Source organism: Podarcis vaucheri, assembly GCF_965113315.1.
Source record: "Podarcis vaucheri genome assembly, chromosome: 7".
NCBI lineage: Eukaryota > Metazoa > Chordata > Lepidosauria > Squamata > Lacertidae > Podarcis > Podarcis vaucheri.
The window spans coordinates 41,848,925-41,872,312 of NC_138765.1; the positions used below are offsets into that span (position 1 = coordinate 41,848,925).

A 23,388-nucleotide genomic window follows, 5' to 3' on the forward strand; every position below is an offset into this window, starting at 1 on the left:
CCAAAGGTTTGTTGCTGAGGCTTCTCCTTTTCTGTGCTGCTTGTCAACTGCCTAGCCTGTCTCTTTTCCTAGTTAAACCTTAACTCTTCCTCTGTGCCCTTAGGGAGGTGGCGTGAAGGACAGGAGAGAAACGGCGATGGAACAGAGCTCAGCTCTGCGTTGGCCTTGGCTGGCTTTGAAGGCGAAGAGGCCAGGGAGAGCCTGCCAGGCGAGGGACCCTCCAGCAGCAGCCTTGGGCTGGGTCCCAATTGCACCCCAAGCCCAGAAAGCCCAGTTCCGCTGTGCGATGGAAAAGATCCCCGCAGCCACCCTGTGCCTGGAAAGAAGCTCAACCTTGACACACTGTTCTCCAATAACAGCCCTGCAAGGCTGGAAGGTGTGATTCTTGCCCCAGCAGAAGAGTTCCAGGCAGACGCCGGGAGTGAAGAAGGCAGCCCACAGAGCAATGGGAAACAGGGCAGCCCCTCCAACCTGCAGGCCCGGCCATTGCGGGCTCAGTTCAGCCTTGAGGCAGAAGCCAGCCTGCAGAGCCTGGAGAGGACTTTCATGACTCCCTACAGGAAGGGAGCGGAGGTGATGCGAGGGCCCCTGGAGCTCAGCCCCAAGCACCTGAAGATCAGAGATTTGGACTTCTCTGACCTGGGTGAGGAGGAAGACTTTGATATCCTAGAAACAGAGACTGTGCCTGACCATGTGGTTGTGGCTGTCAGTGGGGCTCCGGCCCCTCCACCCCTCCCTCCCAGCTGCCCTCCACCCCCACCAGGCTGTGCCTTTCCCCCTCCCCCTCCCCCACCCCCACCAGGCTGTGCCTTTCCCCCGCCTCCTCCACCCCCACCAGGCTGTCCTCCTCCAGGCTTGCTGGGCTCCTCCAGGGAGGATGCCCACTCCCCAGCAAAGAAGAAAAAAACTATTAAGCTCTTCTGGAGGGAGCTAAAGAACGTGGACAGCTCTGCCAGGCGGGAAGGAAGAGGAGACCCCTTTGGGCCAGCCACTCTGTGGGCATCTCTGGAGAAGGTGGAGGTCGACACCACCAAGATGGAACATCTCTTCGAGTCCAAGACGAAGGAGGTGCTGAGCTCGAAGGTAGGTTGGGGCTCCTCAGTGTTGGCTACAGGAGGGAGGAGGACTTTCTCCTGAGCTTGGGCTGTGGGGTTCTTGCAGGAGGCTTTGCCCATGCTTTCTAGTGGGGTTGTGGAAAGGGAATGCAGAGCATTTTTAATAGACTTATTTTTAGATAAGTGTGCCAGAGGCTCAAAGCAGAGGAGCCCAAGGAGCTGCCTTGCCCTGAGTCTGACTCTTGGCCTGGTCTGACAGCAGCTTCCCTAGGGCTCTGGAAGCTCCCTTGACCTGCTCCCTGGAGGTGCCAAGAACTGATCCAGGGACTTTGGGCTCTGCCCTTGAGCTTCTCTCTGACTTCCAGTCTCCTCTATTCAGTGCTGCTCTTCCTTATCACTGCCCCTTCGACCCTCTTGCCTTCAAGGACTTCTAGCCCATGTGATTTCTTCTTCCATCTTGAATGTGCCTGGAGCAAACTGCGCTGTCAGGGCCTAGCCAGCAGAGCCTCAGGCAGAGACTGTTCTTGTCAGTCAAAGAGAAGAAGCTTTGTCCTTTGCAGGCAGAGACCAGCCACTATCTTGCTCTGGGGTCCTCTGCCTGTCCTGCCCAGTTGTGATACTTGCAGGTTGACATTGGGTCCAGGTCTCACCTGCCGGTTTACGCTACCTTGCAGGAGAGTTATGGGGCTGAGAGAGGAGAACCTCCAAAGATGGGGTGATAGTATGACAGACAAAAACATCAACCCTTCCCTTCTTTCACTCCCAAGAAAGCTGTTGATGGGAAGAAGCTAATTGTGGTCTTGGATCCCAAGAGGAGCAATGCCATCAACATCGGCTTGACAGTGCTGCCTCCCGTACACATCATCAAGACGGCGATTGTCAACTTTGATGAATTTGCAATTAACAAGGAAGGGATTGAGGTGAGAATTCTGTGTCTCCTGAGAACTCTTGGCCATAAAGAGGCCTTCTGGACTACAACTTGCATCAGTCCCAGCTTCATTCGCTCATGCTGACTGGGACTGAGGGGACTTGTAGTCCAGAGCATCTGCATGGCACCCGGTTTGGGAAAGCTGCCATGAAGGGCCAGGTGGAGTCATTGTGTCCTGACCGAACACCCTCTTCCCTCTTGTTTTGCAGAAAATCTTGACAATGGTTCCAACCGAGGAGGAGAAGCAGAAGATCCAGGAAGCACAGATGGCCAATCCCGACGTGCCTCTGGGTTCAGCTGAGCAGTTCCTCCTCGCTCTCTCCTCCATCACTGAGCTCACTGCCCGGCTTCAGCTGTGGGCTTTCAAGCTGGACTATGAGGCCATGGAGCAGGTACACCCTCAGGATACTGCAGAACCTCTGAAATTGGGGGTGGCACAGGTGGATCCCTCCCCGAGTGCTCTAGCCAGTCCTCCCCGTAAATTTGGCTGGACCTTCTTGCTGGGCTTGCAAGGGGGCCATCGCTAGTGAACCAACCTGCAAGGAAACCGGCTGGCTTGGCGAGAGTGGCTGCTGTGGTTGGACTGGCCACATGGCAGATGGTTCCAGGTGTCATTCAGCTGCCCTTTGCTTCCTCCTGCTGCTGAATCCATCCATGGCTTTTGGGTCCTAAGCAAGAACCTGCGTATCTGGGCCAGCAATTTGCTCGCTCCCTCCAATTTCTGGGGGGAAACAGGTCCTTACAGCTTGTCTTCTGTGTTCCTGCGCAGGAAATTGCAGAGCCGCTTTTTGATCTGAAACTTGGGATGCAGCAACTGGCCAAAAACCAAACCTTCAAGTGTATCCTTGCCACCCTCCTGGCCATGGGCAACTTCCTGAATGGATCCCAGGTGAGGCATGTAATGAGGGCGGGGGCAGGGGCTCAGCTCAGGAGCCAGCACCAAGCAGCTCTGAGCATAAGCTGAGCACCGTTTCCTTCAGCAGGTGGTCAGACATCTGGGATTGGAGCCTGAGTTTTTTTGTTCACAGGGCCTGTCCAGATTTTTTTCTTGCCTTTCATGGACCCTCTTAATGTCCACTGTGGTCACAGGAAACTGCCTTCTGTCAGGTCAGGCACTTTGCCTGCATCGCCCTGGAGTCCACTCTGGCAGTGACTCTGACAGAGCCAGGTCTTTCTCCTCAGTTGCACCCAGACCCTCTTCCAAACTTCAGGCACTGGGACCCTCCACCTGCCAGTAGACGTGCTGTGGGGGCAGGTGATCCTGCACCTGGAAGCTGGGGCTCTTTTTGCAGGCATGCAGTGACTCTTCAGGCCTGTTGTCTGGCAGCTCTTGCCATCCCCATTGCGTGTGCATCTGTGTCATGCACAAAGGCCTGTCTCAGGGCACATTGTGCAGGGAAGGTGGGAGGTAGGGCAGACTTTTAGGGCTGGTAGTGGCGACGGCACCTTCCTTTGGTGCAAGTAGCAGCTGCCGGGTGTCTGTCATGCTGCTGCAAAGAGAACAGCTGAGGAGCTCTCTTCCTGGGCTCTGCTTCTTCCTCAAACATGGTGCATCATCTTAAATTCCAATTTTTGGGGTTTCAGAGCCAAGGGTTTGAGCTGAGCTACCTGGCCAAGGTGTCAGAGGTGAAGGACACAGTGCACCGACAGACCCTGCTCCACCACCTGTGCCACTTCGTGGTGGAGAAGTTCCCGGACACAACGGACCTCTACTCAGAGATCGCCGCTATCACTCGCTCAGCCAAGGTCAGGGCTGTGTTGATGGGGGGCTTCTCTCCTGCTTCTGGGAGGATTTGCTCTGAGAGCCACATCCTGGGCCAAACTCCTGTGTGCAGAATTGATTTGTGTTTGATTTATTCGGCTTGTATATCACTTGAGTCCTTTTCTCAGACATACATACATATATCTCCTAGTGGGAACATGTTAAATAATGCACAGTAGCAATTATTAAACCACAGACCAAAACCCAGATTGAGTAAGAAGGAAGTTGACATGCTGAAACATGTGCACAGGATGGCAACCAAGACAATAAAGAGTCTGGAAACCAAGCTTTATATATATGAGGAATGGTTGAGGGAGTTTGGTATGTTTAGCCTAGAGAAGAGAAGACAGAGAGGTGGTAGGACAGCTGTCTTCAAATATCTGAAGGGCTGTCACATGGAAGATGGAGCAAGCTTGTTTTCTCCTCCTCCAAGGCGTAGGACCCAAACCAATGGATTCAAATGACAAGAAAGGAGATTCTGACTAAGCATTAGGAAAAACTTTCTGAAAGCAAGAGCTGCTCACCAGTGGAACAGACTTCCTTGGGTGTTGGTGGGCCCTCCTTCACTGGAGGTTTTTTAACAGAGGTTGGATTTCCATCTGTTAGGGAGGCTTTAACTGTGATTCCTGCATTGCAGGGAGTTGGACTTAGATGACCATTGGGATCCCTTCCAAAACTACCAATTTTATGATTCTATGAACTCTTAAAGAACATCATGATTAAAGCTGCCCACATTAAAATGTTTTTACCTGCTGCGAAAAGGATAGTCCATTTGGCACCCGTGAGGAGCATTCCACAGAGAGAAAGGGGGCTGTTGGCAAGAATTGCAAAAAGGCCTTGATATTTCCCTCCAGGTGGACTTTGATGCGCTGGCAGAAAGCCTCCTGCAGCTGGAGCGACGGTGCAGAGTGTCCTGGGAGAGCCTGAAGGCCATCACAAAGCACGACACCAAGCCGGCCCTAAAGAGCAAACTGATGGACTTCCTTCACTCCAGCACCCAGAAGATTGTCATCCTCAAGGTGGTCCATCGACGCGTGTTAAATAGGTCTGTGTTAAACAGGGGAGAGGCCTTTGGGCATCTGGCTTCCCACTAGGTGCCCTGGGTGGCCATTGTGAGGGCAGGGTCCTGGTCGGCTGGGCATCTGTTTTGTTCTTGTGGCCTTTCTGGAGGTGTCGTTTTAGAGGTGTCCTTTTACTGATTACTCTGTTGATGTAGCTTGATGTTCGGTTTGTTGCTCTTGCTCAGAGAAGAGCAAGTGAGTGACAAAGGTTATAAATAAATGAATGCCCTGGGCAGGAAGGAGGGAGAGGATGGTGATGCCAGTCAGTTTCCTGCAGTTCAGCCTCTGCCCGCAGGTTCCGCTCCTTTCTGCTGTACTTGGGCTATGATCTACGCTTGGCACAGGAGGCAAAGGTCATGGGGTTCTGCCGGACCCTGCGGGAGTTTGCCCTGGAGTACCGCACCTGCCGGGAGCGAGTTCTGCAGCAGCAGAAGAAACGAGCAGTATATCGCGAAAGGAACAAGACCCGCGGCAGGATGATCACCGAGGCAAGTTCTCCCTGCCCCTCCTAACCCTTGCCTCACCTGTCCAATGGAAATTTCCAGCACGTGAAGAGGCTTCCTAAGCCCTCTTGTGCCCTTGCAAGAGCAGCTCCTGTGACAACATCTGTGTTGTTGCCTCCCCAGCTGGCAGCAGGTGGTGTACCCCCTGCCCTTCCTCATTGCAGCGTTCTTTCTCTCATTGTAGATGGAGAGGTTTGCTACCGTCAGCAAGCCCGAAGACAGTCCCGCCCCCGCTGTGCTCTCGGCCAGCCCCGAACAGAAGGACGAAGCTGGCCACAAAAGCATGGCCACAGTGCTTATGTCCACTCCAGAGCCATCTGGCCGCCGCTCCCGAGCCAGCAGAGGTAGGGAGGTGGGGAGATGTGTCTGTCTCCAGGTAGGGTCAATCTCCTTTCCCACCCTCATTCAGCTTCTTGGCCACTCCAGAGCCCTTCTCCCTGGGGGTCTCCCCAAGCCACCAGCTTCCTAGCCGCTGCCTGGCCTTTACAGCTTTGTGTTCTCGCTTACAGTGGTGGTTTGATAATTACAGTTGTTGCTGGAGTGGTTAAGAAACTGGATCCTGACATAATGGATGGAGAGTTCCCAGGTGCAGGCACTGGGTTGTGTCCCAGCTCTGAATGAGGTTGTGGTGCGTTGCTTGAGGGTGCTCTTAGATCCATCACCATTACTAAAGGCCCGGGTGAGCGCAGTGGATCAGAGTACCCAGAACCAACTTTGCCAGGGGTGCCAACTATTATCATTCCTGGACAGGGATAGCCTTGCCCTTTGCAGCCTCATGATCAGACTACTTTAATGTGGGGCTGCCCTTGTGCCTGATCCAGAAGCTGCAACTGTTGCAAAATGCAGCCGCTCTGGGTGCTTGGCAGGAGACCCACAATCCTATCAAGCATAGATTCTGATTAGGGCAGGATGGGGACAGGGATGTGCAGCCAATGGGCATTTTGTTAAGGTAATGCAATATGCCCCCATATGACCCCAATGCAGAAAGATCAGCACTTTTGGCTACTGAACCCAAGTACAAAGGTTTGTTATTTACATTTAAAACCCTAAAGAACATGGGGGCAGGTTCCCTACCAGGTGGACACCCCCAGCGCAGGCCAGGCTGCTCTTTCAAGGAGCCCCTGCTAGACAGCCTGCAGCTGGCAGACTGTCTTTTGGTAACCATGCAGGTCTTTCTGTGATCAAGTCCAAAGTGGGAGGGAGCCTGCCTCTCGGGAGCTGGTTTTCACGGCAGCCTCTTCTGTTCTAGGTTTTGGGAAGATCAGCCCTGCCAGCGTGACCCCTCCTGAGGACGATGCCTCTGGCTCTCCTGAGGATGCCTCTGAAGAGATCATGGACCGCCTGGTGAAGTCTGTCACCCAGAGCACTCCTCCCCGGCCAGGTGCAGGGAAGGAGCGCAAGCGCTCGCGTGGGAACCGGAAATCCCGTAAGCACAGAGCTTCTTTTATCGCCCCTTCACAGAGTGCAGCCATGTGTCTGTTTGTGTATGTGTATTCATTTGTGTGTGTTGAGCACGCTTGGATCTCCATTCCAGGCAACCCAAATTCAAGACTGGCAGAGAAGAGTGACATTGCTTGTGCCAATTGGCCAAGGGGGCATCATTTATGAGTTCAAACTTTGTTCCCGTTTCTTTTTACCTTTTGCATAATTTCCTCTGTTTTTTTGCCAATCAAGGGGCAGGAGTGAGAGCCATGAAGGGACTGTCCCACATTCCACTATATCTTCATTTGTTTCTCATTTTTCCCCTTACATTTATATCCCCCCTTTGCACCCAGGGGGCTCTGGTGGTACCAGCTTTGGCCTTGTTTTGGGACTGGGAGCTCCTGCCCCGTGGCTGTTAGGATGGCGGGATCCTAGGCTGCCTGTGTTAGAATATCCCTGCTTACCTGGACTTCCTTGATCCCTTTGTGCTTCTTCTCAGTGAGGCGCACCCTGAAGAACGGCCTCAGCGACGAACTTGTCCAGGCTCTGGGCCTGGCGCAGGCGGCTGGAGTAGCAGTGTGATGGCGAAGAGGGCCCGTGGCCTTGGAGGAGATTCTGAGGTAGAGCAGACTGCCTATCGGCTGGAGGAAGCTGGGGCTGGCCACTGCTTGTGTGTCCAGCAGAGCCCTGTGATACCTGCACAGTTCTACGTGGGAGACGCTCATCACCAGATTTGCCTCGAGTGGAACCTTGCCAGCGTGTTTAGCTTTTGTCACTCCCTGAAGCCAGCCCCCTCACCTTCCCCTGACTGTGGTGCAGCTGGCGGGGGGGGGGGGCAGTGCTGGCCATGCTGTGCAAAGACTTTCCCAGAGTGTGGGGGAGGGACCCCACCTGCCTAGAAAAGTATTATATAGGGGTGTGTGTGTGTGTGTGTGTGTGTGTGTGTGTGTTGTGTTTAGACTGTTTCCGTCCAGTTCCTGATTGAGGGGCACGGCTCAGGAACGAGAGAGTTGGCTACCTGGCTGCTGGGAGCCAGCTGGCTCCAAATCAATTAGCCTCTCTCTCTCCTGGGACTTCTCCTACTTAGCAGGTCAAATAGTCCACAGCCCTTCTGCAAGCCTGGCCGCTCCTGACTGTGAGATGGAGCCACCTCCCTGGGCAGCCCTGAGCCCAGTGAGCCTTGGGACAAGCTCTTCCTGACGCCCCCCCCCTGCAAAGACAGGCTCTGCTGGCCTGTGTTTGTCTGCAGCAGAGTCGCTTGCATCCCCTGTGTGATAAACTCCCAGCAGTCCCAACGTGAGGGTCCGTTCTGGGCAGCCGGAGAGCTAAGTGAGCAGAGGGGACATTTGGGCACCTCCCGCTGCCATCCAGGTACAATCCTGAACAAGGGTTTATAAAGCTGGCAGCCAGCTTCCCTGTTGCATAGAGCTCCTAATCAGTGGTTGGCTGGTGTTCAAATGAATAATGAGAAATAAAGGCTGTTACAATTCAGGCTGATGTTAGCATGGCAAAGTTTCTTTCTTTGTAATATTTCTGTGCTGGTATACAGAGGCTGTTCTTAAGTCAGTAAACTGAACAAAAGGCAATAACCTTTCCTTCATTAGCTAAGCATTATTGTTTCTGAAAGCTTTCCTTATAATGATGGGAAACATGGTGGGAAGTGGAAGGTCCCCTTTGGAGGTCTTACAGCAGAGTGTTGGAGGCCCCCTGAGGTGGCATTTCCAGAGCTCTCTAGTGGAGCCTGAGAAAAGGGTCTGCAGGGACAGGAGCCACCTGCTCTTCCGAGGGCTGCCTGCAGGTGGCAACAAAGCCCCAGAGCTGACTGCCTGGGGTTACTGTGTCCTGCCAGATCGCCACCACATTTGGCTTGAGCCAAACATCTGTGTGACTTTCAGAGGGTAATTTGAAATAATTTCAACAAGGTGAGCATATTCCTAACAGGAAGTGGGCCTTTCCACATCTGTATTAAAACCCAGTACAGTCTGGCATAAAACCTTTTTGGCATCAGCTGATGAAGGGGACCATGAAAATCCCCACCCCTAAATTCTTTTTTTGCTAATCTTATCAAAGCTAACTGCACTAAAATTCTAAAATGAAGCAAAAACAAAACTGGATAATGCTAAATAGCAATGATATTTTAGTAATTTTACTATTTATATGTCACCGTTGGTGCTGGGCAACCAGACCCCTCTTGCTCCACGAGGGGCTTTTCTGAAGGGGCTGAAGCCAATCATCTATCTTTCGCACACAATGGGACACTTGGCGTTCCACGGATCCTTGAAGCCAAAGGAAGCCTGCTCAGCCCTGCTTGGGCTGCATCCGCACCTCCTCGCTCTTCCCTGTGTATGTTTTTTAAAAGAAGTGTTTTGTGCTCCCGTGGTTCACTCTGCCATGTGTTGAAGCGCCTGCCTGCTTTGGCTCCAATCCTGTTGGCACTCAGCCACCACAGTTTGCTATTAGGATGAAGAGGATGGTGACTGTAAAACTGGTAGCTTGGAAGCTGGCTTGGGTACTTAAATCCAATTTAACAGAGTGAGTAACAATAGCTTCTTGATGAATGGAAGTTTCCGATACTTTGGAAGTTGCCGTCCTGGGCTGATTCCCGGGAAAGCCTGCCAGATTGGATCCCTCATGCCCAGTGATGAGGCTCATGATTCACGAAGGAGATTGCTATGTAGAAATTGATTGACAAGAGGAAAAGCTAGTCTCCCTCTGCCACCTTTGGATGTGGCTCTGAAGCTGCTGCTGCCACTTTCTGAGTGTTGGATGTGCCCTCCCTCCTCCACACACTGCATGGAAAGAATAGAGAGGGCACCACCTTGTCTGTGGGCAGCATGGCGGAGAGCCAGAGCTGGCCTAAGCAGCCCCGACAGACAAATTGGGAGCCCCCAGGAGAAGCCTTTGTTGTCTTTCAATGCTGGTGTTCAGCTCTGGGTTCTCCCTCTGCGTCACTGAGCCTATCCCCTTGATCGTTCCACCCTCAAATCTTGCTGCCTCGAGCGACGGTTTCACCTCTTGCACCATAATGCATGCCTAGGGGGGTGCCACTGCTGCTCCCCCAGCAAGTCAGCAGTAAGACACAGGCACTGGGGTAGGATGTTCTGGGAAAGGAGGAAGAGGACAGAGAAGCTTGAGCATGGGGTGTGTGGAGCCTGAGTGTCCTGTGCTGTTGAGGGCTTTACTAGGGACACACAGGATTTTTGACCCCCTCCACAAAGCAGCAAAGCAGAAAGGGGGACCAGGAATGGCAAGGATGTCTCCTCCGCCCACCTGCTTGACGGCTGCTCCCTGCCCTGGAGGAGCTGCAGCCAGACGGGCTGGGGAGGGGTCTTTGGGGGAGAGTGGGGGCCAGTTCAGGCTCTGGCACTCCTAGGCAGGTGGTATGAAGGAGGAGCTGGAGCAAAAACAAAGGGGGAGGAAGACCCTGTCTGGTGGGGGTGCAGAGGGTGCAGTTCCTCCAACAAAAGTAACTCTTCTATCATCTGGCCCCCAACCAGAGAGAGCCTACTGCTCCTCTGAGACTGGTGGGAGGTTTTATCATGTTGTTATGCCACACTGAATCTTCCTTTAGTTGATTGCTTTTTTGCAGCAGACAGCGAACGCAGGATGAGCAGACAAGAGAAGAAGGACGAGGGGCCCTCTCTCCTGTTCCTTGTCTTCAACTGGCACCTGCTCCCCGAGCCGAGCTCTTGGGCTTATGCTGTTCTTTTCGTCGCATTTATTGAATTCATTCTCAGTGTTCTACCAAAGGCTCAGAACTGGAGCTGTCATCTGATTCAAGAAATATTGTTAGTTAATCATATGATCTTTGTGCATTATTACATTTGTATAAATAAAACCAAGCATTCTAACAGTACATTTCCCAGTTGCCTAAGATCCAGCATGTCTTACGGACAGGTTTCCAAGGTTCTGGCACAGGTCACATGCCCATATGACATCAATCATTCGAGCCCCCACCCCGATGAAGCAGCCCACTCTTCAGCTTGCCTGGCCAAATAAGCCACTTCAAAGAAACAAATTAATCAGGAGCTTCCATGACTCTCAAAGCAAATGACAGCTTAAGGCTGGAACCTTCTCATGCAGAGAGAATAAAAATGTCGTTGCAGGAGAAACCTAGTGGGCGAGAGAGGCTGGGTTATGTCAGCCCATATAGCCAGGAGCAGGAACACAGAGAGAGGAGCTCACAACAAGCCTGCAGTGTGGCCCTCTGTTGTTATCTGTTGCTGTTTTTTTTAAGGGAAAAACGGCTGAGGGGCTGTTAAGTAGCTTGTTGGTGAAACATGGGGAGAGCCATTCAGCTGGGTGGGTGTTTGCTGGTATGAAGATTTTATTTTGCCTTTGGTTTTCAGCAATTTTTTGTTGCAATCTCTTTCCAAAGTACAAATAAAGCAAAATCATTTCAAGTTCCGCACCTCAAATAAATGAGATGATGTACAAACAGAGCCAAACATACAAACCACAAGCTAAATACATGCAAATAAAACTCAAAATTGCCAAACCAACAAAAATAGCAAATATACTAATGGCAACAGCAGGTGCGAGGGTTTCAGCAGGAATGATCTCGGGGATAAAAAGTCATTAGGGAGGCAGTTCAGGTGAGCACCTGTTCTCTGTATAGTAGGAACGCCATGAGTGAGTATGTTCGTGCCAAAGGCTCAAATCCGTTATGCTCAAAAAAAGGAAAAGGGCAGTTCTTTGACCCATGCTGATAACATGGCAGTAGTTATTATATAACTTCAGGCGCCAGGCGAAAACCTTTATAACCAGGCCTTCCTTGGGCTGATTAAACATTCTGTGACCTTTTATATGTGCTTGTAGGAGGACGGGTCATTATGTATTTTGTGTTTCCATTTTGTATTTTTTATGTTGTGAACTATGTTGTGTCCTGTGATCTTTGGATGATAATAACAGGTATAACAAAATAGGTACCCCAAAAGCTATTTTGAGCAATTAATTTATTCATGTGTGGGTGTTTGGAGCTTGTCAAGCTCTTTCCCCTCAGGATCCCAGTCCCAAGTCCCACAGGTAGCCTTGCGCTCAGTGGAGAATTGCCAGCCTAACATCAGCTGCTGAGAGAGCTCCAGGAACAGAAGAGTTTGGCAATTCCTGAAGCTTGAGTTCCTTGCCTGGTTCAGGGTTCGCCTTCAAGGAGAGCAGGATTCCTGTGCCATTGAGAGTTGGTGTGGCTTACAGAAATTCAACAGGTTAACCCTTTTCTTTATGGAAACATGGTTATGGGGAAAGCTTCAGCTGTGGACATTCTGTCTGTCAGGCATTTTAATACTCATGGGTGGCTCTTGACTTGTTTTTTCCCAACCCTACCTCAAAAAAATCCAAAGAGGTATCAAAGGTCGCCTGACCTGGTCATAGTACCCTCTACAGTGCTGATTCTACTTCTAAATGTCCATTCATGCATCTAAATTAGCCTATGCAAATTGTATGTATTACAGGTGCAGCAGAGGGTACAATCCTCATGCAAAGTACTGTGCTTAAAAAATATTGTCTCCCTCCCCCCCCAAAAAAAATCCATGGAACAGGAATCCTATGAGCATACTTTTGCTCCATCAAAATGAGATGGAATCTCATTTCTCCTAGATTTGTTGGCATCTCAAACCGGCTAAGCAGGGAAATGGCATTAGCTTCTCCTTATTGACCACTCAGTTGACTGGGAAGTTTATTCTTCTCAGGGAGAGGCAAGATACCAAACTCATTTTTTGGGGGGGAGGGGTATTGATGAAGTCTAGGAGGAATTGTGAAAAGGGGATCCTGTGCCAAGCATCCTTGCCCACCCCCTTGCTGAATGGCTTTGTAGCCACTGGTTCTTTGCTGCTGGTGACCAAAGCTTTCTTTACCATCATAATGGCTAGAAGCTTGGTTTTAAGGGGAACTGTCTCCCTCCGGAGGTTGTGGACACTCCTTCCTTGAAGGTTTTTAAGCAGAGGATGGATGGCCATCTGTCATGCTTCAGCTGAGATTCCTCCTGCATTGCAGGGGGCTGGAAGATGACCCTTGGTGTCCCTTCCAGTTCTATGGTTCTAAGTGGAGATTCACTAGAACAGTCCTACTCAAAGCACTGGTCCATGGGTCTGTGTCAGACCAAAAACCAACAGTTGCTGGTCCATGGCAACTCCACCACATTCCAGGTTGGGTGGGATGCTTCAGGGACCAAATCTGATGCCAGTCACTGCCACATTGTATATGTGTATGGGTATTCCTGCCTGCCATCCCCAACATCAGAGAGCTTGAGAAGCCCTGCTTTGGAATACACATGTGAGGGCAGCAGCAGAAGCAGCAGCAGGAGGAGGAGGGATTTGGTCTTACCTAGAATGTGGTACGTGCAGAAGCCGAGGACGTGTGAGACTTTGACCTTGAGCGAGTGTTTCCAAGAGAAACAGCCGGAATGAGCTTTTTCCCCTTTGGCGTTTTAGTAAGTCTAACTGGTTTTCAGGATAACACTCCCCCCCCCAACAGAGGGGCATGTTTTGTAAACAGCTGCTGGTGCCAAAAGAGGACGGCTGAAGGAGAGCAGAGCCTCCTCATGGGACACTTGTCTAAAAGGGGCAGAGAAGATGCTGGTGGAGGAGGAGACCTCTTGGGGCCGGATTAGTCTGCCTGAAGGAGGCAGCAGGGATGTGGGCAGGTGCATCCCAGGCACAGGGATGGGGTGGGGGGACAAGGACCCTCCTGGCTGCTCACTGGCCTGTGTTGACCCTTTTCTTGGCACATGAAAAAACCAGGCCTGACTGGATCTGGGGAGGACAGTTTACACTCTGCACTAACATAGACATGCTGTATTTTGCACCCAAATAACTCCCCCCTTTGGTACCAAACAAAACTGTCTCTTGTATAGATTTGTTTATACTGCAACATTCCGGTGTTTGAACGATGGAGGGGAAAGGGGTGAGTGATACACTGTGTTGAACAGTGGGGCTATACGTGCAAAGCCTTCCCTGGGAGTAAGGCCCACTGAATTCAATGTGAATGACTCATGAGAAAAAGTGGTTAGGATTCAGGCAGATGGAGGCTTTGGCCCACCTCCAGAGAGCCAGAGGAAGTCTTGCTGAGTTCCATAGGACAGATTTTCCAGCTAATGGCATAAATAATTTGCCGGGTGAGAAACTTTGTTGGAGTTTGTAGATAATGAAGCTGGTTTGCGGCCCAGACAGCCAGAAAGTGCTGTAGACCAGGCTGAACTTCCCCTGGTGAAACAAACTGTGAATCAAACTGAAGGTCAGACAAAGGATTTCAAGGTGATTGAGTGAGCCTTGGAGTACTGGGTGCTGCAAAATGATTGGTCCAGTGGAGTCCAGTGGAGTCTGGGTATCCCGCAGCTTAAGGCAACATTCTAAAAGTGAAAAGCACCAAGGAATGCTCAAATGGAAAGTATAAACTGGCTGACCCAGTTAAAAAAAATAAAAAAATTTAAAAGAGGCATAAAGTGACCTGCACTTTGACACAGTGACAGAACGTCACACTTGCCAGAGTGGCGCTAGGCAGCACTGATTCCCACAGGTATTTCCCCATCACTAAGCCAGGGTGGTGGTTTGGAATTCCCCCCCCTTCAGGCAGCCCATTCCCCATTGATCTCCCTCCACACCCACCCCACCCTAGAACTGGCTGACCTTGCAGCTCTTGAGCAGCCCAGATCATTAGGTTCACATGTGTTTGTGTATGTGTATGTGTATGTGAAGGGGCTTTGTGTTCCTGTCTTCTATGTTTATATAGGGCTCTGTGCTTCTCGGTGTGTCTGTATATGAGAGGTCCATTGCTGGTCCCTTGCCTGCAGCACACAAAAACCTGGAGGTGGCTTTGCTCCAGGGTGGTACAGAAGATTCTGAAGCTCTTTGAGCCTGGCCCATCCTCTCCGTCCCCAACCTCACCTCCTCCTCCTGTTGCGAGTCTGTGAAAACATGGGCTGTTTCCATGTGTGATGCTAGAAAGCCTTTGTGAGTGTTTCTTCAGCCATTGGTGCTGCCACACAGAATTACAGTTGACATCAAAAGAGCCAAACTTCTTATTCTTATTCTTCTAGGTAGAATGATCAGTGATATAGAGCTGAGGTAAGGAACCTTCACTCCAGCAGCCAAATATGTTCCTCCAGGCACCTCAGTCTGGCCCTTGAGACTCCTCTCAAGCCACACCTCTCAGCAGTCCTACTTCATGCCATTCTTGAGAGGTTTTGCCTGGGTGGAATATGCCCTTTGAAACTGATAACACCTCTTAGTTGCCTGAGTGGAGGATAGAGATGGGGAGAGTGGGTTTGAAAGTATACAAACATAAAATTTGCATTCATTTACTTGCTCACTTTTGCCTCGAGCCTCATCCACCCCTGGCATGTGGCCCTCAGAAAGTTGTCCTGATGGGAATGCACCCCAGGCCTGATCAAGTTTGCCCACCCTGCTACTGAAGAACAAGTCTTGTTGAAACAGAACCAGCATGGCTTCTGCAAGGGTAAGTTATCTGAGAGTGTCAACAAGCACATAGACCAAGGTGGCCCAGTTTGACATTGTGTAAGACTTGCCAAAAGGTCCTTACCAAAGGCTCCCAGGTAAGCTTAGCAGTCATCGAATGTGAGGCAAGGGCCTCTGGCAGATCATGAATTAGTTAAGTAGCAGGAAACAAAGAGTAGGAATACATGGACAGTTCTGATGGTGAGATGGAGAAAGTAGGGTCCCCCAAGGATTGGTATTGGAATCTGTGCTTTTTAACTTGTTCATAAATGATCTAGAGTTAGGAGCGAGCAATGAGCAGGTGTCCAGGTTTGCTGATGATACTAATTTTTTCAGGGTCATTCAGGGTCATTAAAACAAGAAGAGATTGTGAAGAGCTCCAAAGGGTTCTCTCCAAACTGACTGAAAGGGCAGTAAAATGGCAAATGTAATTCATTGTAAGCAAATGTCAAGTGATGCACATTGGGGCAAAAAATATTAATTTAAGACAGACACTCATGGGGTCTGAACTGGTGGTGACTGGCCAGGAATGGGAACTTAGGGGCATGGGCAGGGGGCTAGCTGCCCTTCCCGAAATCAAGTAAATAAATAAAAATACTTAACTGACTGACCAATCACATTACAGATAGTTTGGTTCTGCCCCCCCCCCCAAAGTCCTGCTTCCCCCAACATAAATCCTGGCTACACCTATGTTTGGGGTCATTGTGGATATCTCTAATATGTTGACCTAGAGTGCGGTATTTGTGAGAAATGTGAATTTCATGCTAGGCATCATTCGGAAAGGAAGTGAAAACAGAACTGTTGATATAATACAAATCGATGATGCGACAGCATCTGGAATAATGTGCACTATACTTCAAAAAGGATACTGTAGAATTGGGAAAGTTTTATAAAAGGGCAACCGAAGTGAACAAGGAATGAATCCTCTATGAGGAATGATTGCAGCATTTTGGGATAAGATGATAGAGATGTATAGTATTATGCATAGTGTGGAGAAAAGGGAGAGGGTTTTTTGAATGTGGGACAAACTGAAATAGCTGTCAAGTGAAGACATCTACATCCCCTGCACCTACCCTTAATAAACATTTTTACCACTTTTGCGAGCAGGTCTTCTGCCTCTAGAGAAGAAAGGGCCCCTTTTTTACTTGGCATTGCATTCTTAGATTCATAAAGGAGCCCAGAATATACCCAACACCCACTTATGAACTGGTGCACCTATGTTTGGGGGCATGACCCCCTTCCTTGGCGGTGCTGCTCTTTTACATCTCGCCTCGGCTAAAATCAAGCCACTCTCAACTCCCTGGAGCTTTTCAGCATCACCACGCCCCAGAAAAACCACTCCGTCCAGTTTGCTGCCACTCAGCAAAGGTGCTGGTGTTTGGGCTGGTTGTGAAATATGTTTTTCTCGGCCCACCCCCCTCTCCACGTCCACCCGCACTGCTACCACCAGCACTGCAAAATGGAGTTTGTTTTTGTTACAGAGTTGTGTGTGAGGACGGGGCAAACCTCACGTCCCAGCGCCTGGGTGGTCCTCCACTGCCCCAGGCTCCAAAGCCAGCACGTTGCCCTTCGGAAGAGAAGGGAGCTGGGCCCTTGCAGCAGGGGCCCTGTGGCACAGCCCTGGCACACTGCCTTGCCAACAGGTGTTGATCCTGGCACACAGCGGAGTCTCTCCTAATCCCATGTGCCGCAGAGGACAGAGGGTCATGTTTTGGCACAGGTTGTGTTGTGAGCCCCAGGGTTTCTTAGACTGGGGCTGGTGTACACACAGGCTATGAAATGGGCCTGGACACGTGGGTCTGGATGGCTCTCCCTTGATGAATTACTGGAAAGTGCTCTGAGTTTAAAAATGATGTCAACGTCTCTTCCCATGCAGTTAGATCTGCCTGTGTTGCCTATTACTTACTGGGACTGGATATTAGGGGCAAGTGCCAGCCACACTACTTGGTTCAGATCTCAGTTCAGTGCTTTAGAAAAGAGCAAGATTTGGCCCAAGGTACTTCAGAGATTGAGGTCCGAATACAAATCCTGACCTGGAAAACGGGTGAAATTTGCAGGGATATTAGCCCCTGCTCGGTTGATAGTAACTGCCTGATTATAGTCAAATATGCCCACGGTTTTTATGTTGGACACCTTAAAGTTTTAGTAGGAAGCTTTAAAATGCTTTTAAATATTTTGCATTGTTGTTATTGCTTTTTGTTGTTTGCTGCTGCGAGAGGAAGTGCAGGCTCAAAATCTAATTCTTAATCATTAATATTCATAATGTCCCCCCCAAAAAAACTCCTGTCTTTAACTTTTTTTATTTGTTGGCACGATTGAATGAAATTTGAAGGCATGGTTGCCCTTTCTGAGGGGGTGAATTGTGCCAACTTTCGGAAAGATGTTGGTAGCATTTTTTTCTGCAATGGCAACCTTACAAATTTGTAGTAAAAAAAATAAAAATTCCTTTAATCACCTGTATTGTTTTATAGGCAATATGTATAAAAACAGCATAAACAAGAGACCTGTTCCTTGGTAAGAAACCTGTCAAATTACAGGCACCTCTTATACAGTGGTACTGTACTTTAGTACTTATACAGTATTTGGTACTTATACAGTGGCTTGGCTCCCAAACAAATCGGCTCCCAAACGCTGCAAACCAGAAGGAAGTGTTCCAGTTTGCTAACATTTTTCGGAAGCTGAACGTCCAATGCCTCTTCCACTTGAGTGCAGGAAGCTCCTGCAGCCAATCAGAAGCCACTCCTTGGTTTTTGAACAGTTTCAGGAGTCGAACGGATTCCCAGAATGGATTAAGTTCAAGAACCAAGGTACCACTGTAGTTGACTTTTGGTAGGGAAGGTAGGGAGAACTAAAAGGCATTTAATGCTCTTTTTGTGGCTTTGGGGGCTATGATTTTATCAGGAAAAATTATATTGATTCATTGATCATTGATCTTCTGCACACACCTTCCAGGATAAAGGAAGCTCCTCTCATCAGTTTCTAGACAGTTCCATGGATGGTCATCCCCTTTCCAGGAATAACTCTTTGGTGCTGGTTGTTACCTAAAAAAATGGACTTCCAAATTTGGCTTTCAGACAGTTTCTGGTGGTGTCATTTATCAAGCAGTATTCTCTGTTGACTAGCAAATATTGCCAGAGTCCCAATGCCAGGGAATCAAGTGCCAGATAACCTTGTGTGCCAACTATCAAATTCTCAGATATACAGAAAGAAGTGTCATTGGATGCTGAATTATGAAATATGTAAAGGTAGACAGATTCTTGGAGAACTGTGTGTTTGATCCTTGACCTTCATGACAGATTAAGATTGACAAATCACAGAATCTCTGAGGGGCAGGGCATATAGGCCACTTGGGAATTCAACACACACACACATACAAACTGATGTTCAGTGCAAGAGGCGGGGTCTGAAGCACCCATCCCCATCAGATCAAAGAGAGGCTGCCTAGCCTCTGCTTGAAGGCAGCCAACCAAGGTGAGCCTACATGTTCTCCCCCATGAAATTGGTGCCCATGTCCAACGGCTCTTCCCAGCAAGCAGTTCTGCCTAACGTTCAATCAACATCTACCCTTCAGCAGAGGCAGAGCTAGCTGCTCTGGCACCCAGAGGGGCACACATGCTGTGCACCTGGGGGTGAGCGGGGTGAACAAGAATGTGCCCAGAAGAAGCCTTAGTGCTTGCTTTTTGCAAGACAAGCGCTTTACTGGAACAGCTACATGAGAAGATGGATTTGAGGACTGTTGCAGTTAGCAATTTTGGACAAACAGTGAATACCTATATAGAAACCACTCATGAACCAACCCAGGAATTTGCTTTGACAGGGCAAGTTGTGCAGAAGACAAAGGAGGTTGTTGTTACTGAACCTCAAGTAATAGAAATGGAGAGAGCCGCGGCCTTGCAGGAACATAAGTTGTTGTTTCTGACGACTGAACCTGGAGAAAGTCAGATTTGGAGAGATGGAGTCTCGTTTGGTTTGGAGATGGGAAGTTGGATAGACCCCCCCCCCTATGCAGGGATGTTCTGGCTTCTGGGATCTGGTTTTGGGCCAGGGGGAGTCTGGAGTTGTGGGGGCCTTTAACTCTGGAGGGACTTTGAAACATGCCTTCAAACACCTTTTGGATTTTAGTGCTGACTATGGAGAATGGGCTGACCTGTCGAGAAGGGATAAAGACATTGTTAGGTTGGAGTTTCCCCGAGATCTACTCCTCAGCGATAAAGGAAGGAAATTAAGAACAAGACCAGCAGAAGACAAAGTAAAGTGCAGGTATAAACATGAAGAAGACCTGCAGAAGGGACATGGAAAAGAGTTAAGAGCCTCGGATAGAAGATCACCAGGTTAATGGACTAGATGGAAGGGATAGAAAGGACTGACAGAACCCGAGACCAGGAAGAAGAGACGATGGATGAAGATTGGAAGAAAGTTTAAAAATTCATTTAGAGAATTATTGTAAAATTAATGAGTATTAGAAAAAGTGTTGGAATGAAAATATTTGGCTTTAGTAGAAATGCTATAAGGAGTTATGTACAAATAAGTTTTATGTTTTAGGGCTTTTTATAGTAAGATAAGGTTAAAATAAATCAAGACAATTTAATGATAGAATATAGTGAAAGATGGAAAGGATTTGCTGAGATAATTAATAACCAGAATACAAAAAGGGAGGTGCGAGGAGGTCAATGAAACAAGTTAACGAAAGTTAAAGATTTGGGAATATTGGATTTGTTTTTAATTTTTTGTTCGCTTTTGTTTTTGGTTTTGATGTATTGTGTGTTTTGTTCTCTTTTTTCTTTTTATTGACTTGTATTGTTTAACTTCTTTTTTGTTTTTGTTTTTTTCCTTTTTTTCTTTGTAATTTTAAATTCTCAATAAATATCATTTTTAAAAAACAAAAAGTATACATACACTGAGAGCCAGCCATGGCTCTCAAGGGTTTCATGCAGAGGACATTCCTAACCTCACCTAGAAATGCTGCTAGTGGGAATTAAACCTGGGACCTTCTGCATGCCTAACAGCTGCTCTTCTACCCCTCCCCAGAAAGCAACCGCCCCTGTGGGGCTTCCATCTTCTGAAGCCAATATTGGCTCAGGTTTGGAGCAGAGAGAATCAGCTCCTCCGGCCAGCCCTCCCTCTTATCGGCCTTCCTGCGGCCGAGGATCTGTTCCCAGGCAGGAGTGGTGCCACTGACAACAGGCAGGAGTTGCCGATGCTCTTCTACCACAAAGCTATAGCCCTTTCCCCACACAAAGTGGCACTGCCAAAGGTTGCTCCTTCAGCTCTGCCTGCCCCTGCTTCTTCCCAATGCCCCCATTCTGAAACAGAAGAGTAGCTGCGGCCATTCTCCTCAGGCCACCTCTGTGGGCCAAGCGCCAGAGAGCAGGTCGATGAAACAAGTTAACAAAAGATAAAGATTTGGGAATATTGGATTTGTTTTAAAAATTTTTGTTTGCTTTTGTTTTTGGTTTTGATGTATTGTGTGTTTTGTTTTTTCTTTTTTCCCCTTTTATTGACTTGTATTGTTTAATTCCCTTTTTTTGTCTATCTTTTTTCCTTTTCCTTTTTTTCTCTGTAATTTTAAATTCTCAATAAATATCATTTTTTAAAAAAAGAATTGTCATTTGGGCCTTCAATATTTCACCTTTAAGAAACTCCCATCCGTGTTGGACTCCCTTCTCTTTGAATATTGCTGACCATGGAATCTCACCCAGGAGCTCCTTACGCTTCTTGAAATTGGCCGGAGTGCAATTGCCTCGCCTGTGTATAATGAAACCCAACAGGGCACGATCACTTCCTCCCAGGTTTCTGAGTAGTTCCACTTCATCCATCAGTTCATGTTGGTGAGGACCAGGACAAAGAGATATGGCCCACTTGTTGCTTCTTCCACCTTCTGGGAAATGAAATTGCCAGTGAGGCAGTTGCAGAATTTATTGGACCTTACATTCTTAGAATCATAGAATTATAGATTTTGAAGGGACCATGAGGGTCATCTAGTTCAATCCCCTGCAGTGCAGGAATCTCCTAACAGATAGCTCTGTGCAATATTCGCTACTTGCTCCATTGACTTGATCATTTTGTGACTCCATCAGTTCTACCAGATGGTTAGCAATGGCTGAGAATAAAAGGTTGTCCAGTTTAAGCTGGTCTTGACTGCTTTGTTGTCCTCCTTCTTTTAGCTGTTACCTTTCTGCTGAAAGCTCCAATTAAGATGGCAAGGAGGATATTGAAGAATAATAAACATGCATGTATGATTTGAAGACTGTTGACTATCAATATTTGCAAAGGAAAATCAGTCTGGACGGGTGGAAGTGAAAGCACCTTCATGTCCCTGGACTGAGTGTCCAACCCTGCAGGGAACTTTTCTGGGTGTGAAGCAGGAGGGAGTGTGGAGGTTTTGTCCTAAGTATGAACTGGGGTATGAGTCATGTCCAACTTTTGTGTTGTAGGTTTCTTCTTTGTGACTGCTCCCCCAGATACAGCCCTCTGCTATGCGTGTCCTTGGTCTTTGAGGTGGTCAGGGATGTCTGTGTCTGGGGCAGGGACAGGAGTGGGACTGCCATCTCTAGGGTGGTAGATAGGGGAAGCTATAGAGGTGGCCAAACGTATACAGGGGTGAGGAGAAGGGCTAGTTACATCAAAGCCCTTGCCCACTCTGCTGTGCCCACTGTGCTTCAGAAGCTGGAGACTCAATATTAACAATCCTGTCTAAGTTTGTCCTGGCCTACAGGTCAGGAAGAGACCTGAGCATCACTCTCTCCCAGTGAGTAGAGGACCTACTACTTGCTTGTTTTTCCTCTTGCTTTGAACATAGCTGAATAAACCTGTCCTGGGAGATGCAGCCTGGGAGCAATCTGAAAACTTGCCAGGCCTTGCATCACAGCAAGGTCTCCTGAGCTGGCCTTAGAAGGAACATTCCACACAGGCTACCCAAATGTTCTGCCTTGCAGGTCCTTAGGGCCATCACTCTACTGCTACCCAGGATGTGGTGTTCCTCCCAACCTGAAAGATGGTTAGTTGGCCCCCTCGCTCCTAAATAAGCAGGACTTGTAATATCAGGGTATGAGGCTGCAGACATGTCATACATTTAAATCATACAACTCCACCCCCCCCCCCAAGAAACCTGGGACCTGTCACTTGTCAAAGGTACTGGGAACCCTGTGAGGGGTAAACTACAGTTCCCATGATTCTTTGGAGGAAACTATGTGCCTTAAACATACAGTGTGTGCACCACCTGAGATGGCCAAACAACATTCTTTGGAAGAAGAATGTCACATTTCAGGACAGTTTTGCCTGTTTGCCTAGAAGCAGACTGCAAAAGGACTTGCCCGTCCTTCTAAGGCTTTCTGATTCAAGCAAGGAAGGTTGTGCCACGCATTTGGGAAACTGAGCAGATTGTACAACTTTGGAGTCATGGGCCATCTTTGGGCAAGGACCTCTGCAGCATCCCAGGGAGTCTGTCCCCTGTGCTGCTAGAATGGCCACCTAGCTAGACAGAGCAATGACCTCTGGTAAACACATCCCATGTCAATGGGGTCATTTTAATACCCCTGCCTAACGACCTCCAGTGGTTCAGATCAAGGGTATTGTCTGTAGCCTGATGCATGCACCAGAAACCTCAAGACTCAGTTATTACAATGTGCTCTATCTGGGGCTGCCCTCAGGCCTGGTCCGAAGGCTCCATCTGGTTCAAAACACTGCAGCAAGAATGCTGATATGGCCAGCACAGAACTTTCTCCAAAATTTGCACCGGCTGCCCAGAAGCTACTTGGCCAAACTCAAGGTTCTTGCCTTAATTTACAAGGCCCTTTAACCATTTGGGCCCAAGAGACCCAAAAGAAAAATCTTAAACGAGGAGCTTATAGGTACCCTGTGCAGCTCCCTTGGTGTCAAGCGACTGTCCCGCAATCCCAGTTCTCATGGACTGCTCTGGCCTATCTCTGCACTGAAGAGGGGCCCTCATTTCTCTGACATCCCAGGTCTCCAGCTTGAACAGGTTGTTCCACTCACTCTGCACTGCATGGCTGGGAGACAGTGGGGACCCCCTTTAAAAGCCAGCAACCCCGCCCCCAGACACCTCCTGCCTCATTAAACCCTGGCCCCATAGTTCCCATTGGATTCAGGTAGGAATGTCCTTTGATAACCTTTCTGCCAGCCTAAAAGACGAGACTTGAACTCGCAGCCACCTGCTGTGTTGAGGACTCCCCGCAGGCAGCAGCAGC

General features: G+C 49.0%; 1 protein-coding gene across 2 annotated transcripts in view; it reads left to right on the forward strand.

The window, feature by feature from the left end:
- The window catches only part of FHOD1 (formin homology 2 domain containing 1), a 33,208-nt gene extending 24,980 nt beyond the window's left edge, over positions 1 to 8,228 (forward strand). For both annotated transcript variants that reach the window (XM_082232255.1, XM_082232256.1), the window contains 10 exons: positions 104 to 1,083; positions 1,823 to 1,975; positions 2,193 to 2,375; positions 2,753 to 2,872; positions 3,568 to 3,729; positions 4,600 to 4,790; positions 5,102 to 5,294; positions 5,494 to 5,653; positions 6,559 to 6,735; positions 7,231 to 8,228. In XM_082232255.1, coding sequence (XP_082088381.1) covers positions 104 to 1,083; positions 1,823 to 1,975; positions 2,193 to 2,375; positions 2,753 to 2,872; positions 3,568 to 3,729; positions 4,600 to 4,790; positions 5,102 to 5,294; positions 5,494 to 5,653; positions 6,559 to 6,735; positions 7,231 to 7,313 — 2,402 coding nt within the window. In that variant the 3' untranslated portion in view covers positions 7,314 to 8,228. The remainder of the gene's footprint in view (positions 1 to 103; positions 1,084 to 1,822; positions 1,976 to 2,192; positions 2,376 to 2,752; positions 2,873 to 3,567; positions 3,730 to 4,599; positions 4,791 to 5,101; positions 5,295 to 5,493; positions 5,654 to 6,558; positions 6,736 to 7,230) is intronic.
- The last annotated feature ends 15,160 nt before the right edge of the window (positions 8,229 to 23,388 follow it).